The 16,466-nt window shown below is 38.4% G+C and overlaps 1 protein-coding gene across 1 annotated transcript; it reads right to left on the reverse strand.

The window, feature by feature from the left end:
* Positions 1-189: 189 nt before the first annotated feature.
* On the reverse strand, positions 190-16,002 carry gpc2 (glypican 2). The gene is made up of 11 exons (XM_047354359.1): positions 15,529-16,002; positions 13,944-14,102; positions 11,683-11,817; positions 10,586-10,761; positions 10,394-10,474; positions 9,704-9,869; positions 7,063-7,193; positions 5,859-6,005; positions 4,692-4,828; positions 2,720-2,892; positions 190-1,498 (listed from the first exon to the last, which is right to left on the reverse strand). Exons 1-11 carry the CDS (start codon positions 15,689-15,691, stop codon positions 1,221-1,223), a joined length of 1,746 nt encoding a protein of 581 aa, XP_047210315.1. The 5' UTR covers positions 15,692-16,002; the 3' UTR covers positions 190-1,220.
* Between the last annotated feature and the right edge of the window lie 464 nt (positions 16,003-16,466).

Raw genomic sequence — 16,466 nt, forward strand, 5'->3', positions numbered from 1 at the left:
AACAGCTAATTAGTGGTCTAACTCAAAATAAAATCTAAAAATGAATAACCACCTGGGATTTGTTTGCAGCAAATTAAAATCCCATTTTTCATTTAGTAAAACATTTGATGCACCATATTTTCAACTTAAGACCTGATTCCTGTTAAGAAATAGTTCAACACAATTACCATGCACATCCATTACACATAATGATTTAAAAGGCTTTTATGTAATTTCTGTAACCTTTCAATAGCCAAGAAATACAACACAATCAGAAAATGACGTTTCAATAACCTCCCATATCTGAAGTTTTTTGTCCACAGTGTCAAACCCAGAATTTCTGGATATAATTTGAGTTTCTTTTCCTTGAAAGTCAGAAAAACTCACAAAATGGGATCTCCGTCTCTGTTTAGGTCTGAATAAACCAGAGAAGACTTCAAATAATAGCAACTGTTTTAAAATATTATGGTAGCTATATTCTAAGATCATGGTGATGAATGCACTTCAATGTTTCTCTTTTTTACAGAGAATGTTACACAACTGTTTTTTACAAAAAAATAAATAAAAACACAACCACTGCCTTCAAACCCGTGTATATCAACAGAATATTTTACAAAAAAAAATTGTTTAATACTTTACATTCAAACTCTGCTCCTTGTTTGGTTTTTTTAGAGTCACATGTTTGTTTTTATTCCTAGGATCTAGTTGAACATGGAAATTAAAGCACTCTGTCAGATGAGACAAATAAGTAATTTTTAGGCTCAAAGTCAGCCTAGTAAAAGGAAGAAAAGCACCAAACAGATGTCCTTGGTTTGATTCAACCTAGTGGCACCACTAATCTCTACTTCACAGACGAGACGATCCACTGTCTCAAACACTCAAAAAAGGTGCTAATTCACTTGACGTTAAAATAAAAATAGTAAAAAAAAAAATCTCTTCAACTTTCAGCATAAAGTACACCATTCAGCATCAAACTCTAATAGGTCAAAATCTCACAAATGGCACTTAAAACATAGCCTCAAAGTTGGGGAATACTTGCTTTTGTTGATTGGGGAGAACAAATTTTATTTTGATTTCTTTAGTGCAGTAAAAAAGGGTTTTGATTATTGGTAATTTAGCCTGTTTTGTTTTTCATTTTTCCTTGCTGGTATACCCAACAGGAATGGCTTTTTAAAATTCTGTGCTTAAGACGGCAGCATGACAGAGAACTCCCTATGAAACCTCCAGATTGTAATAACCAGCTATCTCCACAAGGGGGCAACCGTGATCGCAAACTGCAAGGACAACAAGGGAACAAGGGAGAAGGTGTGCAGAATGGCAGAGGATCGGACCCGCCCGTGGTCATTGTTTCTGCTCCACTTGGAGCCGTTTCTTTCCCGGCCTCGGGGAGGCTTCACTGGGTTGGAGATGGGGTTACGTGGGGGTTTGCGGTACGGAGGAGACTGCGGGCCGTAACCTGGCCAATCATCACTATACCTTTCACCATGATCTCCACCCCCTGAGCCACTGCCCTCCTCACCTGAAACAAGGAGAACAATTATCAGGAGGCAATAAGGAAGTATTTGTCAGTTAATATGAATATTGGCAAGTACCAGGATGTCAGAAGGATTATTTTATGTATAGTCCCTAGCTGAAGCATTTTGTCAAGAAACTTTAATTTATTTTCTTGAGATTTTACGTTATTGATTAACAAACAAATTGCGCATAACTGTGAAGTAGAAAAAAAAAAAAAGATTACATGGTTCTACAACGTTTTTACAAATAAAAATTTGAAAAGTGTGGCATGCCCTTTTACTCTGATCGTTCATCTTTCTGATAGAAAAGAATATGTCGTCACTGCAAACCTACAAAGACACGTCCATCCACCTACTCTGACAGGCTGGATGAGGAGTTCATTTATAATAGTAGCAGACGATATTAGCAGGACAAGTATTAGTTATACACCCCACAAATTTGGCTTTTAAAGGACGAGTGGGAAGAAGAAAGCCATTGTTGGAAGAAAGCCATAGATTGTATTTGCAGTTTGCCCCGAGTCGTGTCAGGGACACAGCAAATGTGTGTAGAAAGAGCTCTGGTCAGATGAGTGGAAAAAATTCAACTTTCTGGGCAACAAGCAAAATGCTCTATATGGCAGAAAACTAACGCTGCCCATTATCCTGAACACATTACCATTCTAAAACATGGTGATGGCAGTATCATGCAATGGGAATGCTTTTTTTTTCCCAACAGAGATAGGGAAACTGACCCAACTGGGAAGATTAATAGGGCTAAATACAGACAACCTGGTAGAAGCTGCAAACACTTTAGACTGGGGCAGAGGTTTACCTTCCAGCATTATAACACTTTAATGGAGTGGTTCATATCTTCGGTTAAAGTCCAGACCTTAACCTAATTTTGATTCTGTAGCAAGACCTGAAAGTTCCTCATCTGAATGTTCTGCATCCATTCTGACTGAGCTTCGGTTATTTTAAAAATAAGAATGGGCAAAATATTCATATTTGAGATGTGCGAACCAAGATACACCAAAAGATTTCCAACTGTAATTGCAGCAAAGGAAGGTTCTATGAGCAATGCATTCAGGATACACATTACTTTTCCCCTTGTCATTTGTAACTTTACAATTACACAATACTTTGTGTTGATCTATTACACAAAATCCCAGTAGAATACGATGATGTTTTTAGTTGTAATGTGACACAAAGTTGAATACTTTTGTAAGGCAGTTTAAAGGTAAACTCACTGTCTATGAAGTTCATGTCCTGTCCACGTTCAGCATGCTTCAGTTTTTCGGTCACCGCCTTCAGACTGATAATCAGCTGTTTGGTCCTCACATCTGGACGGGCAATGTCCACCTCCACCTCTGGGTTGTTTATTTGGCTGGCGAGCCCGTTGCCTGTAACCTCTGGCAGGTACCTGAACACAAAGAGTCATTTGCATACAACTCATACAGAAACAATAATTGGCATCATAGTAATGATGCTGATCTTGAGTGGAAACAAATTATTTCCTGTCTTGAATCACAGCAGTGAGAGAAAAGTCATTTTATATCTCAGAATGCAGGCGGTTAGTTTCTGTTTCATGAGAAATTTGTAGGATTTTGTCAAAGCTCAAACTCTTTATTCACCTCATGATTTGCCTTGATATTCAGGATCCTTAAAGGATTGAGCCTGTTGAGTTTGACTACTCTGACAGCCAATCACCATCAGCTAATATGTGTTTTATAGGATTTATGGGAGTTTTTGCACAAATTCCAAACTCAGGTGTTTCCACCAAAGCAGTTCTGTTTCTAGACTAGGGTTTGAGAAAAAAGTGCTACTTATCTGGTTTAATTTGTTTTGTCTGCCATGTTATTAAGTTTCTTGTCATTAAGTAAATGTTTGGTCCTCCTTATGTTTGGAAAACCTTTTGGCTATTTACCCTCACCATTCTGTGCTTGGTTAGGAATGTCATTCAAAAATGTATTATTTTAAATGTATTGTTATTATTTGTAATCAGCCCATTCGAAAACCTGTATTCTTTACATCCTGATGTTTCCTGTGCACTAGGTTGGGCAGAATTCAACAGGATTTCAGTAATTTAGACAAGACCTAAACATTTCACCACCTCATTACACATTGACCAGCAACATAATCCTGTTTATTCGCTGAAGAGCCTCAAACTAAACAACAAAGCTGTTTTATGGCCTTGCAGCTGTCCGTGTTGTTGACTAAACAACACAGAGAGATTACAAAGGAGCTTATGAAATAATTCATTGCAACATCTGATCTTAGTTTGCATTGGATAGCTGCAAAACGAATACTAGCATACGACATACCTGAAAACATTTTTTTTTTTTTGTTGCTATTTTTAATTATGGCTCGTGGACAGCTGGTTTTGTTTATGAGACTGATTCATTTACGTGGGAAATACACTTTAATAAAGTTTAAACCAGTATATAATGTTATAGAAGGATTTCTATACTATGTAAATATAAGTAAATATTTCTTTTTTCTAGCTGTATTTTTTTTATTCTAGAATGTTTACAGAATTTCTTTAGATTGAGGCATGATGCCTTTTGACCTATTTTAGCCTACTTCATGTTGTCAAACAGGTTCCATCTAAGAGATTTCATGATTCTACAGGTCAGGCAGTAAACATGCCTGGGTGTATCTAGTAAAATTTAACCCAAAAAAATGTGGTTAATCACAGTTAATTCATGAATTAATAAGGGGTGCAATTATATTTTCACACAGGGCCAGCTTGGTTTGCATAGGTTTTTATTCCCTTAATAACAGAAAACATAATGTGAAATTATAATTATTGCAGAGTAAAACTTAATACCAGCAAATCTGGGTGTTGTCCCAGTTCTGATTAGAGCAGCTGGTTCTGGTGTATTTTTACTTTCGCTATTGCTTAATGCAGCTGCATTATGACATATGCATTCAAGGAAACTTTATTCTCTGCATCTCATAAATGTATACTGGACTCAACAGTGCCTTATAATGTCAAACCTGGAACCTTGGTTGGATCTGTGTGCATAAAGCCAAGCTGCCTGCAGAGAGCACGTGGGTGCCTGGTGGAGGCTATATAAAATAAATTCTCTTTCATCTGTTGCACCTTTCCACCCCTGCACCGTTATTCCCTCGCTCTCTCCTCCTCTGCCTATTCCTGAAAGCTTCCCCTAACCAGCCCACTGTCATCACCTCCAGCCACTTTCCTCTGATCTTGCTCACCTCCCCCGGCTCTGCCCGTTCCAGCAGCGGTCCTCATTAGTGACGTCGGCAGCCATCCTCTCATCGTTGCAGATGGTGTGTGGGAGGGACACCCAGAAGCCTCGCATGGGCCTCAGTCGCTCCTTCAGCTCAGTAACCTGTGTGGAGGTGGAAGGAAACTGGGAATGATTCAGACCTGGTTTTCAAGTATCCGTCTTTGTTCAGCTGGCTGGAAGAACCAAGTAAGGTACTGGTGGTGGGCAATGTCAAAAGCAGACATGACCCTGTTTCTGATTACACCACACATCCTTTCTTGGAGATATATTTAATATACCAACACCTCAATGCTTGTCCTCCTCTTGTACATCTAAGGGTTTGAGCCCTTCTGTCTTGGAAGACCAATAAGTTTTCAAAGAGTCAAACATTGTTCTTCTTTTGTCCTCTTTTTGATTTCTTGAATTTATTTGGATATATTCTTAATTTCAAATATGTTTTATAAATAACCATTGATTACTGCATATAGTTTTACTAATTGACCTTACACTAGTATTTATTGGCTGAACTTTCTCACCATATGTGGCTTTACAGCTACAAACTTTAATGTATTTTATTGGGATAACCAAACACAAAATTGTGCATAATTGTGAAGTGCCTGCTGTGTTCGTTTGTCTTCTGTTTGCTCACTAATGTTATCAAACAGACCTCAAAGGCCTTCACAGAACAACTGGATTTGTACTGAGATTATTGTATCAAACTATAAGGTGCGAAAAAATATGAACACAATCTTTACATGTAGAAAATATTAACTAGTGTACTAATGTATTTTTTCCTTCTGCTTCTCACGTATGTGCTACTTTATGTTGGTGTATGTCAAAAAATCCCAATAAAATACACTGAAGTTGGTGGTTGTAATGTGACAAAATGTGAAAGAGTTCAAGGTTTATAAATTGAAGGCACTATATGTCCGTTTCAATTATTTCATAAAACAGCAAGAACAACAACAACAACAGGCATTTGCTCCAATTAATAGGATTTTAGCATTTTCAGCATATTGATTGGGTTGTCTGGCCACAAAGTTCAGTATTAAAGGATTCTAATAATGAAAACGATGAATGTCCGATGTATTCTCAGGTGTCTGCAGCTGGGCTAAAGCAACAGTTAGTCTCTGCATTCATTTTTTCCACTCACCAGTCGGTCTAGGTTGGTGCCTGCGGCTGTGGTGGGTTTCTCCTCAGGGGTGTAGGTGCGGAAGGGCTTCCTGTTGCCCCCTGACTCACTGGGGGAACGTTTGCTCCGTGCTGGAGCTGGGCGGGGATTTCCACAACCTTGGAACACCTAGAAGGAAAAATTCAGCAGACAGGCTCGTGTAATCATAATTTTCAGATTTCCTACTGCTGCAAGGCCGTATAACAAAATCTCCATATGTATGCAGTTACCACGATGCTTTCTGGATCATAGCTTGATTGCAAAATCTAACCCTAACCTTTTAACAAAAGCTTCTTCAACTACATTTTATTATTTAAATTTATTTGCAATGCATTGCAGTTTTGATGGCTTTTGAACTCTTAACAAACCAAAGCTCTTTACTATTTGACATTTTAAATAAGAAAAACTGTGCAGCTCTTACATCCAATAAATGGTTCCCAAAGCCTCAATTTAATTAAGACGCAACATTAATCCTTGAATTACACCCACATAGAGCAAATAAGAGAACCTGGAAGATGCTCTATTTAAACACAGTTAAAACCAAAACTGAAAGAGAGTAGTGAAGTTTTGCAGTCAAATCACATCATCAAAACAAAAACACACAAAACACTGGATCACTAAATGCTAACATAATATTACCAATGTGACAACAGCTGTGTTTGTAAAGGCTACCTAAATGATTGAATGATAAACTACGCAAAGAAGATTAGAATTAAATATTTAAATAGAATTAAAGCTCTACCTGGAATACAGACAACATTGGATGATTACCTGAAATGGTTCTGGTAAATATTTTTTATCAATGGCTCTATTTTCAATTTTGAAGAAAATGAGAATCATTGTATCAGAGTTTATTAGGTCAGGGGTCACAGTTTCTCTGGTGGATGCATTAAACCCTGTTGTATTGCTCCAGTTTTTTTTTTCTTCTTTTATAATGACGCTTGTGCTGCAGACTGAAGCAGAAAAAACTGGATACTTCCCTTGGAACTTTATTATTGTACTTACACAACTCTTTAGATAAAAACAAAATTATTACATCTTACTAATAAAAAGCTAACTGTACAATTCAGTTTTTCATATCTATGCTGCTTCTCCTACTTAGGTTCTGAACCGCTTTTATACCGGATTGTGGTTCTAGTTTAATTAATCTAGTCATGCAATCATCTGTTGAGTCTCCTTTCCTTACCTTGCTGGAGATGCTGACACTGTTCTCCTGCATGTGCATAATGGCCTCAGACACTTTTACGGAAATTGAGTCAGCTGCGAGCTCAAAGTTAAACGGCCCCTCCAGCTTCTCAGAAACCAGATAGAGAGCATCTGATAGAAAAAAACGAGTGAGGGAGGATGAAAAAGTTTGCAATGAAACACATCAGCAAAGTTTTCTAACTATGATAAGGCATTTTAAAAATAGGTTTTCTGTAGTTTTCCTATTGTAAGGTCAAACAAATGTAGAGATGATGTGTCTGGATGGAATCTAAACACAGATGTAATTACCCAAAGGGTTTAGTTTACATCTTTTAGGAGGGTTTTTATTAAACTGTTATCATATAAAGAGGAGGATTAAAAAAGACAAAGCTGGTGGGTGAAAGCAATGATATGGAACACCTAGAATGAGTTTGAGTGCTTTTTAATACGAGCAAGGGATGAAAGCTAGTGTATAGGTTTGATGAAAGGGAAAGGGAAATGCAACAGGACAGATCAGGTGTGACAGAGCAGAGAGGCATGAATGATTAATGGAGGAATGTATTAGGGTGAAAAGAAATTGGAGATAAATGAGTGACAAGGGCACAATATAAAACTTCTAGCTTTTGGTCTGTCCACTACAATTATGTTAATGAATCGAAAAGCTGCTGAAAGTAATTTGGTTGCTGAAATTTTCCATTGTGAGCACATTAAGCGTTGAATGCTTTAGCTGAAATCTATAATCTCCCTCACGTAGAAACCTAAAGTACTGGGCACAGCTTGCATGGTGACATGAATTCATCATGCCAAAGCAAATCGGCAGGCTTTAAACGTGGTTTAGCGGTTGGCAACGTTGGAATATAAACATTACTGCTGCACAAAAATACCAAAACACTGATGATACTAGCCTTGAATCAGCTATCAATCTTAACAGACCCAAATGTTAAAATGAAAAGAAAAACCTTCTTAAGAACACACACATAAGAAATGATATAAAAATGAGATGTAGCCTCTACAAGCCACTTCTCTATGAATGACAACAGCAGTTGACGCAGTATGTTCTTATACAATCACTCTGGGGTACTGGTCCTGTTGTCCCTTTACCATTTCATATCTTTATTTTGACCTATTTAAGTATAGTTCTCATTTTAAAAAACTACAGAAAAAGACTGACACACATGAGCTCTCGCATTTTTTACTTTGACACACAAAATTGGGCTCAGGTGCATCTAATCTCCAATGATCTTCTTGGACAGACTACAACTTCAACTTGATTTGAGTCCAACTGTAGTAGGGTTAACTGATTGTACATGGCTAGAGCAAACTAGCCCAATTAAGGTCTCACAGTTGACCGTGCACATCACAGTGGAAACCAAGCAAAAGGTCAAAGAAACTGTCTGTAGACCCTTCAACAGCGGATTGTGTGAAGGCCCAAATTTGAGGAAGGATGCAAAAAAACGTGCCATCATTGAACATCCCAAAAAGCACTGTGGTCTCTATTGGGAAATCAACGAATCACCAGGATCTTCCTTACGTCTACCTAAACCAACTGAGTATTATGAGAAAAAGGGCCTCGATGAGAAAATGCAATAGTCCCTAAGGGGAAGCTCCGGTGGTCCCTTGTGAAAGAGCCATCTAGAAGGTCAGCTATTGGACTGAAGCCACTCCCTACTAAAAGGCACATGGTAGCCCAGGATAAACAAAGTTCTTTGCTCTGATTAAACTAAAATAGACCTTTCTGGTCTGAATTCCAAGTCTTGTGTCTTAAGAAAAACAAGAGATGTAAATCATATAGCTAAATTTATCACTACTGTGTAAGGATGAAAACTGATGAAACTTCCACTGCCTTGTTTGAATGCCTTGGTTTAAGACCTGATATAAGTATTCACATCCCTTGGTTTCTCCTCTGTTGCAGACTCTATCTTTGGCTAGAGTTAGGGCAGATGGTTCTGTTTAGTCTTAGAGAGATGGCTTCTCAGCCAGAATCATGCTGTGGGGATGTTTTTCTGAAGCAGAAACTCTAGTTCTAGTGACTAGTTCGCATGAAGGGTTTGATGACAGCAGACACATATTAAGATTATTCAAGAAAACTTGCTCCAACAGCAGTCTGTGAATGTCTGTGAGTGGGCATGACAGAGCCTGGACTTAAAACCAATTGAAGATCTCTGGAAAGACCTAAAAATGACCGTCTACCGAAGCTGACAGCAATTTACAAAAATGTTTAAATCCATGGTTTCTGTCTGTCGTTATGGGCCATCTTGTGCAGATTTCTTTTAAAAAGTAGACTTAAATCAGATTTAGAATAAGTGTTACGTAACAAAATGCGGAGAAAGTGAAGAAATGCAAGCAGTCCTGGTGGTACTGTATTCCTTAAAAGTTACCTGGTACAAATGGAAATCAGAATCACAATAAATGAAAATATAGTTTGATCCAAAGTTTTCAGAAAATAATATACAACTAAAGTAAATAATCTTTGAACATTTTTTGACTATTTATCTGCGTAATCCATAAAAATACTATACTACAAAGAATATTAAATGGTTTGAGTTCATGGGTAAGAAATGGATTGAGTATGATTATGACATGGATATATTAGAAAAATACCAGGACATCAAGCGAAATTCAGAATTTTTCCCCACACCAACCTATGAAATTGTTCCACTCTGTGTCCAGTTCAGCCTGATTGGCCAAGCAGCCCTTCATCACGTTAAGGCACAGCGAGTGGCAGGGCCGCAGAAAGGGCAAGCCTCGACAAAGGGGGCAGTACCACTGACGCATGAGGCCACGCACACACTCTGAATCGGCTGTCAACTGGAAAACAGAGCAGCGCAAAAGAACACAAAAACACACTGTATCAACAGATACAATTAAAAACAATGATATTTTGCAAAGGCAGTCTTGTGTTAGAAAACAAACTTTAACTGAAGTCAACCTTCTGTCATTCAGCAATCAGTTGGTTTTTTATAGGTTAATTTATTCTTTAATATGATTATATTATTAGATTTAGATATTAAGTTTTTAATTTTCTATACATTATAAAATGTATATGACCAATCATGTTTGTCTAGTTCATAGTGGGTGCAACAAAGAACTAAAGATTTACTAAAAGTGTTTTACTAAAAGTTTAATGCCCCTATAACTGCAGTGCTTCTTTGCACTTTTTTTTGTAAATAAACAGCATTTAAATAGGCTTTTTCAGAAAGTGGCTATTATTATTAATCTAATCCATTTTTGCTTGATGCTGAGAGTAAGAAGATATGTTTTCGTTACAGCCTGCCACTGTACTTGCCAAGGACAGAGAAAACTAATCTGGGATTAAAGATGAAGTCACTCACCTTTGTGGCCGTGTTCACAATATCCCGACCAAAAGCCAGGCCCTGAGATAGAGCTCTGGCAGCAATGAACGCTCTGGACACCTGAAAACAAAATCAAATATTATAACCAAATCAATTAGCACCCAACATTTATTCTATTACAAGATGTTTCTGATCTTTTGGGGTTCACCAGTACTTCATACACACACACACCTGCACTCGAAGTTTGCGAGGCATATCTCCAAAAGGCTGCAGCTGTTCAGCGTGTTTGCTGACACACTCCAGGTAGTCGTCACTGAACTGATACTGGGGGTTGACCAGTGAGAAGACTCGCTCCACAACTCCAGACCAGAAGTCTGAGAAGACCTCTGTCAGACTAACACTGCCCCCTGAGGACAAAAAGGGTAACAGAAAATTAAGGAAAAAACATTATTGTATTAAAAGTCACCAACTAGGGAACATTCAAATGAATGTTTGGATTTTTTTAATTCTTACATTTGCATGTAACATCTTCTGTATATCAATTAAAAGGTTATCATTCAATTGTAGTTACCTATTTTCTGCTGGGCTGCACAAAATACAACATTGAAAATAAGAAATATCAAATGAGACTAATTTAGATTAAATCTAGGAGGCGCACTAATCCACTGTCAGGAACTTGTGATTGAAATCACTCCAATTTAGGGTTAAATTAGCTCTGCAGCAGTTTAAAAAGACTGGAATAGTGTAGTTTTAATGCTGATGCAAAATGAAATCAAACATAATTTAGACAGAGCTTAATAAATGATAGATAAATGTTAAATCACTATAAACATTTGCTGCTTTTTCATTATTTGTATACAGACTATAATATGGCATGGCATAGTGTCTGCTTGGGATACTTGTCGCACAGAATGAGTCTGCGACTGTACAATCTGTAGTTGGGGATACAGCCTCAAATTAACCAAACATGCTGCTTGGCAGACAAAGACAGGTTGACTAAGCAGGCGACGGCCCGCAGATGGACTCGCCAGAGAACGGCTGTCGTGCCAAAACAGAGCGAAGCGGCACAGAATTAGAAACAGTCTGGCATCTGTGGGAATCCAATTTTCCTCCCTTTCTTTTCCTCCCAATTCCACTTGGCACGCCAGCACTCCTCAAAAGAGACAAGGCTGGTTCTTTACTGCAGCCCACAGAGACTGAGGATTTAATAAAACAGCGGTTCGGTCGTAAATTATTTCAGATACGTTAACATCTCTCTGTGTTAACGCTCTGAATGCTCTGAATATATGAGACTGGGGTCAGGTGGATAGAGAAGCAAATAAACCAACCGGAGTAATATCTCCGAAGCTCTACGAACAACTCATGAAAGAGGTGTGTGTTCTGCGTGAAGAGCTGGCCGTAGGTCTTGGTAAACATCTGGTTCATAGACTTCTCGGAAAGGTCTATAAGCTCTCTGAAGAACTCTGCAAAAACACAGAAGGATTAAATATAATGAAACCCTCATTCACATTTTATTAAAATACATTTTAGTTATATTTCTGTGTAGGCCATCCATCACCCCCTCTCAATGTCGCAAGATTTATCAGCTTAGAGAGACATCAGATCCTGCACTGCAGTAAACAGTGCATATTCTATTAGAAATCTGCCTTCAAGACTCATATCAAGTCTCCCACTCCTTAAGCATCTTTATATGACTCATCAGACATTATATAAAAGTATGAAGGTTAAAAAAAGAGGTGATAACAGTCCACGGCAGGTAGGAGGAGAAGTGTAAATTCAGCTGGTGAGCAGGCTGAAACAGAAACCTGCTGCATTAAAATCTGAATTCAACACAATGAGGGCTAAATCCTCATCAATGCAGAACCTCATTAAAACTGTTTCCAGATGCATAAAGTGGGCAATTAACTAATTTTACTCATGAAGGTCAGTTTACGGGCTGTGGTTGGATGTACGGAAACTGGCTGGATAACACATGTCATGGTGAAGTCATTGTGGTTGATTCAAAATAGTTTAAGGTTACAACAGGAAACCCGCATTGAAAATTGTTTTGATTAGAGGTAAGAAAGGGTCTGAGCCAAAACGGTACTGTGTAGTTTGAATGAATTATGCCAGATCTATGTAAAACCTGAACAAATGTAGCAACTAAACCGGAATTTGTTTCAATTCATTTTGAAGTTCAGATAGTTTTACATGTGAGTGGATGGACATTTGCACTAGGAAGTCCCAACTGGGGTTTCAAGTGGCCCTTTATTTCCTTTAAAGCAGTCAAAATGGAGAAAAACTACAAATGTCATCTTAAGGCACTTTACAAGACAACTTAGTTGTCTTGTAAACAAATAAATAGTCAAATACATCTAATTTCTACAAATACATTACAATTATTTAGACAAACTCAGAATCAATACAATATTCTGTCAAATGCTAAAAGGTTATCCATCTAAAGATTTGATTGGCAAGACTCCCTCATCCTGAGCAAGCATGTGGCGACAGTGGGGAGGACTCCCCCTTTAAGCAGGTAGAAATCTCCAATAGAACCAGGCTCAGTATGAATGGCCATGTGTCACAGGTTATCAGTTCTCCCTAGCCCTACCCGTAAAATATTACACTGAATGGTCGAACTTTCTTTTAAGAAGCTGACACATAGTCCGTTCTAGCTGACCTGCTGCAAATGTCAGCATACACAATTTTTATGCTATAGTAGGAGCACAAATATTAGAGATGCACTTATCAGATACTGACACCTGGTTCACCTTTATGTCTCACCTCCTATTTCTTCTAATAACTAAAAGAAATAAGATTAAAATGTGCTGGGTGTGGTGGGCTCTCTTCGATTTAATGCATTTGATAAATTTAATAAATACGATGATATGAAATATGATCTCTGATCAGAGCCGATCGAGGGAAAATTGGCTTTGTGCGATCTCTGACCAGACCTGACGTGTGCATCTCTAAAAAATTTTAAAGTCTTTAGATTTTCTGATAATATATTGCCAATATGTTAAGGAAAAATGTACTATATCATATAATAGTTTTGAAATTCCAGACCTTAAGTATCGGCACTTTAAATAAGTATAAGTATACAAATGATTAGTGTGACTACAAACATCGGAAAGTATTTAAAAATATTTTTATAAGGTGATACTGTCACAGTCTGATGTATTCTAACGTGGTTTTTGTTTTATGATAATGTATCTTAAACAGAGAAATATTATGGCCTTTTTTGGAGCATTTTTTTGCTTTTGAAAATTATATTAAAGAAAAAACATTGGTATTGGTAATGTAATGGTATGTTAAACATTTTATATGGAAATAATATGTTAATTTACTATTTTATGCTTATTGTTAAACAATAATTAACAGTTCTACAGAACTGAATATATTAGACCACTTCAAAGTAGACATTATTGTGGCATTACAAATATATATTAAATGAGAAAATATTTACATTTCTGAGTGTAGCTCCTAACCCTTTGTTTCCAAAGAAGCCCCTAAAAAATCTTTGTTTTAAAATATACTTCACAGAAACAGTTGGGATGCCCTTAGAAACCAAGCTTTTTTCTTATTATATTATATTATATTATATTATCACCATCAAACCGGCGGTGTCTCTGGGTGAAGGTGGTCAGGAGGAACTGGCTGTTGTCTTCGATGGCTTTCAAGAAGTCCTTCTCGCTCTGTAGGGACAGAGTCTCCTCCATCTGACTGGAGCAGCAGGTGTAATCCTGAGGACAGAGTCGCAGGTGCTCACCTACACCAAAAACACCAGAATGGACGACGAGGTTATAGGACTGATGCACTTTTGACAGTGTGGAGGGGGAAACAAAATTGGTCAAATTGGTCAAATAGAAAATTATATGTTCCTGCTTTCCACCTATGATTACAACTAGATTATAATGACCTTGCTGGTTTCAATGGGCCACTTTTTGGGAAAAACTCAATTCTACTTGCAATTCATGAGTTCTTTTATTAGGGAAATCTAATTAAAGATAACACCGTAGAAGGAAATTGCAATTTATCTGCATGAATTATTCAAATTAAATGTTCCTTTCTTTGTCAGCTGAGGCCCAGGTCATCTTTCTTTAAGTAATAACGTGAAAACAAGAGCCAACCAAGAGGAGGTGGGGAAAACACATCATGCTCAAGGACTGGAGCAGGTTTAAATCTTTGTTTCTGCAGTATAAATACACCTGGCATGAATATTCGGTTGTTAATACATTGGAAAGTGTCTTTCCCAACTCCTCCCTGCCTGACGTTCCTCTCTGTCTCTTTTGTTCTCTGTGTGTCTCACCATCAGCCCATTCTCATCCCAGTATTTCCATTTCTAAACTGCCTCCCTTCATCCCTCTCCCTCTCTCTCTCTCTCTCTCCTGGCCATCTGCTCCCCTGGCCCACGGGACGGCCAGCAAAGACTCAGGCGGTGATAGCCAAACACACAAAAATCAATCAATTCGGCAGTTGCCTCACACAGAGTTGATTTGCCATGAAATAAACGCCCTGGAAGCAAACATTTTTACCCACAATTATTTATAAAAGCCCATCAAAGTCTGTGTGGGAGTATAGCCAAGCAGTGATTTACAAGCATAAATGTATACCTTCAAAAAACAGACCCATGCATCTATGCATAAAGCATTTTTTTCAGCACTTTTTTATTTTAAAAATACTTCCTAATATCCCTTTGCCAAAAGTTGAAATCATCTCCAGATGTAAATGCTTGTAATCCACATCAAACCTGCATCATCATTTCATGCTGATTATCACCAGTGAACGCAGCCTATATGGGCAGCCTGCATGCTCGGATTTAGCAGTGGGCCAGTGCAAAGACTAATTGGGGGTGAGGTTCTTTGTTGCACTGGTGTTGGCAATTTGCTCATCCCCTTAATCATCCTATTTAAACCGCGCAGAGGGGAGGAGGGGGCGGGTGTAATTTGTTTTAAACAGCATTGCTTTATATCTCTCAGGAAAACTAATCGTGGTGTTCTGATGCTTTTTTTTTCCCCCTGTGAGTTTTGAGCTAAAACATCCTTCCTCCCATTGATTTTAACTATATTGGGTCAATTATGTGGCTTAGTAATGTCATATCTTATTTCCATGTGTACAATTTCATATGCATTTATTCTAAGGCAAATTACAGAGTAAGCTGCAGCCTTATTCGATGAGATGGACTGTTGTCTTACCGGAGATCTGAGTCACAGGAGCGGTGCTGGTGCTGTACCCCTTCTCTGAGTACACCTGCCGGGTGTCAGCGCAGCTTCTCCCCGCAGCACCGGCGGGGCTCCGGTTCCCCGACAGGGCAGCGACGGTGCACAGCCAAACCAGCAGCCGGGTGTCCATCCTCATCGCGGGACTCCGAATAAAAAGAAGCAAACCCCCGTGGATGGGTGGGTGGGTTTATATAAGCCCAGAGTGGAGCAGGGAATAAATGACCGACCCGGATAGGTGTACACAAAAAGTACAAAAGAGTAACAAGATCCAAAATCATTAGTCTTTTGAAGCAGTCATGGTGCTCCTTATCAACATCCGGTCTCGATCACTTGTGTTTCCATGGTGTCCCCCTTTATTTTTTCCTTCCTGGGATACCCGCTGCTGCGCGTCAACACATAAGGAATGAATGAGGAACTCCTTGCCCTGTTTAACCATCGTCTGACGCACCAATGCTGTCAAACCGAGAAGATTTAACCATGGTGATGCCGGAACAGGGATTCCCTTCAAAATAAACCCAGAGATGGCTTTAATTCTTAAAGAGCCTGCTGTCTTGAGATGGAAAAAAGGATTAAAACCTCCTTGAACTCACGTTTTGTCACAAACATCAGTGGCTTTGATTGATATTTTATGTGATAGATCAACACAATATATGGTGGTGCATAGTTTTCATTTTTGTCCCAGATAGAGAGATGAAAGCTCAGGTCTTTCAGGTCTTGCCACAGATTCTCACTTGGATTTGTCCTTGGACATTGGAGGGCTAATTTAAAACATGATTGTGGTCTGATCTAAACCATTACACTGTAGCTCTGGCTGTATGTTTACAGGTAGTCGTCCTGCTTGAAGATGAACCGCCTCCTCGTGGTCAAATGAGTGTTTGACTCTTAGTGGTTTTCTTTCAGGATTGCTCTGT

This window comes from Girardinichthys multiradiatus, chromosome 23 (genome assembly GCF_021462225.1).
Source record: "Girardinichthys multiradiatus isolate DD_20200921_A chromosome 23, DD_fGirMul_XY1, whole genome shotgun sequence".
Lineage (NCBI taxonomy): Eukaryota > Metazoa > Chordata > Actinopteri > Cyprinodontiformes > Goodeidae > Girardinichthys > Girardinichthys multiradiatus.

Coding starts and splice junctions, on each gene's coding strand:
- gpc2 (XM_047354359.1), bottom strand. CDS start 15,691: ATGAGGATGGACACCCGGCTGCTGGTTTGGCTGTGCACCGTCGCTGCC. Junction 7,194..9,703: donor AGAGTGGAACAATTTCATAG/GTTGGTGTGGGG, acceptor TTTTTCTATCAG/ATGCTCTCTATCTGGTTTCT. Junction 6,006..7,062: donor GTGTCAGCATCTCCAGCAAG/GTAAGGAAAGGA, acceptor TTTTCCTTCTAG/GTGTTCCAAGGTTGTGGAAA.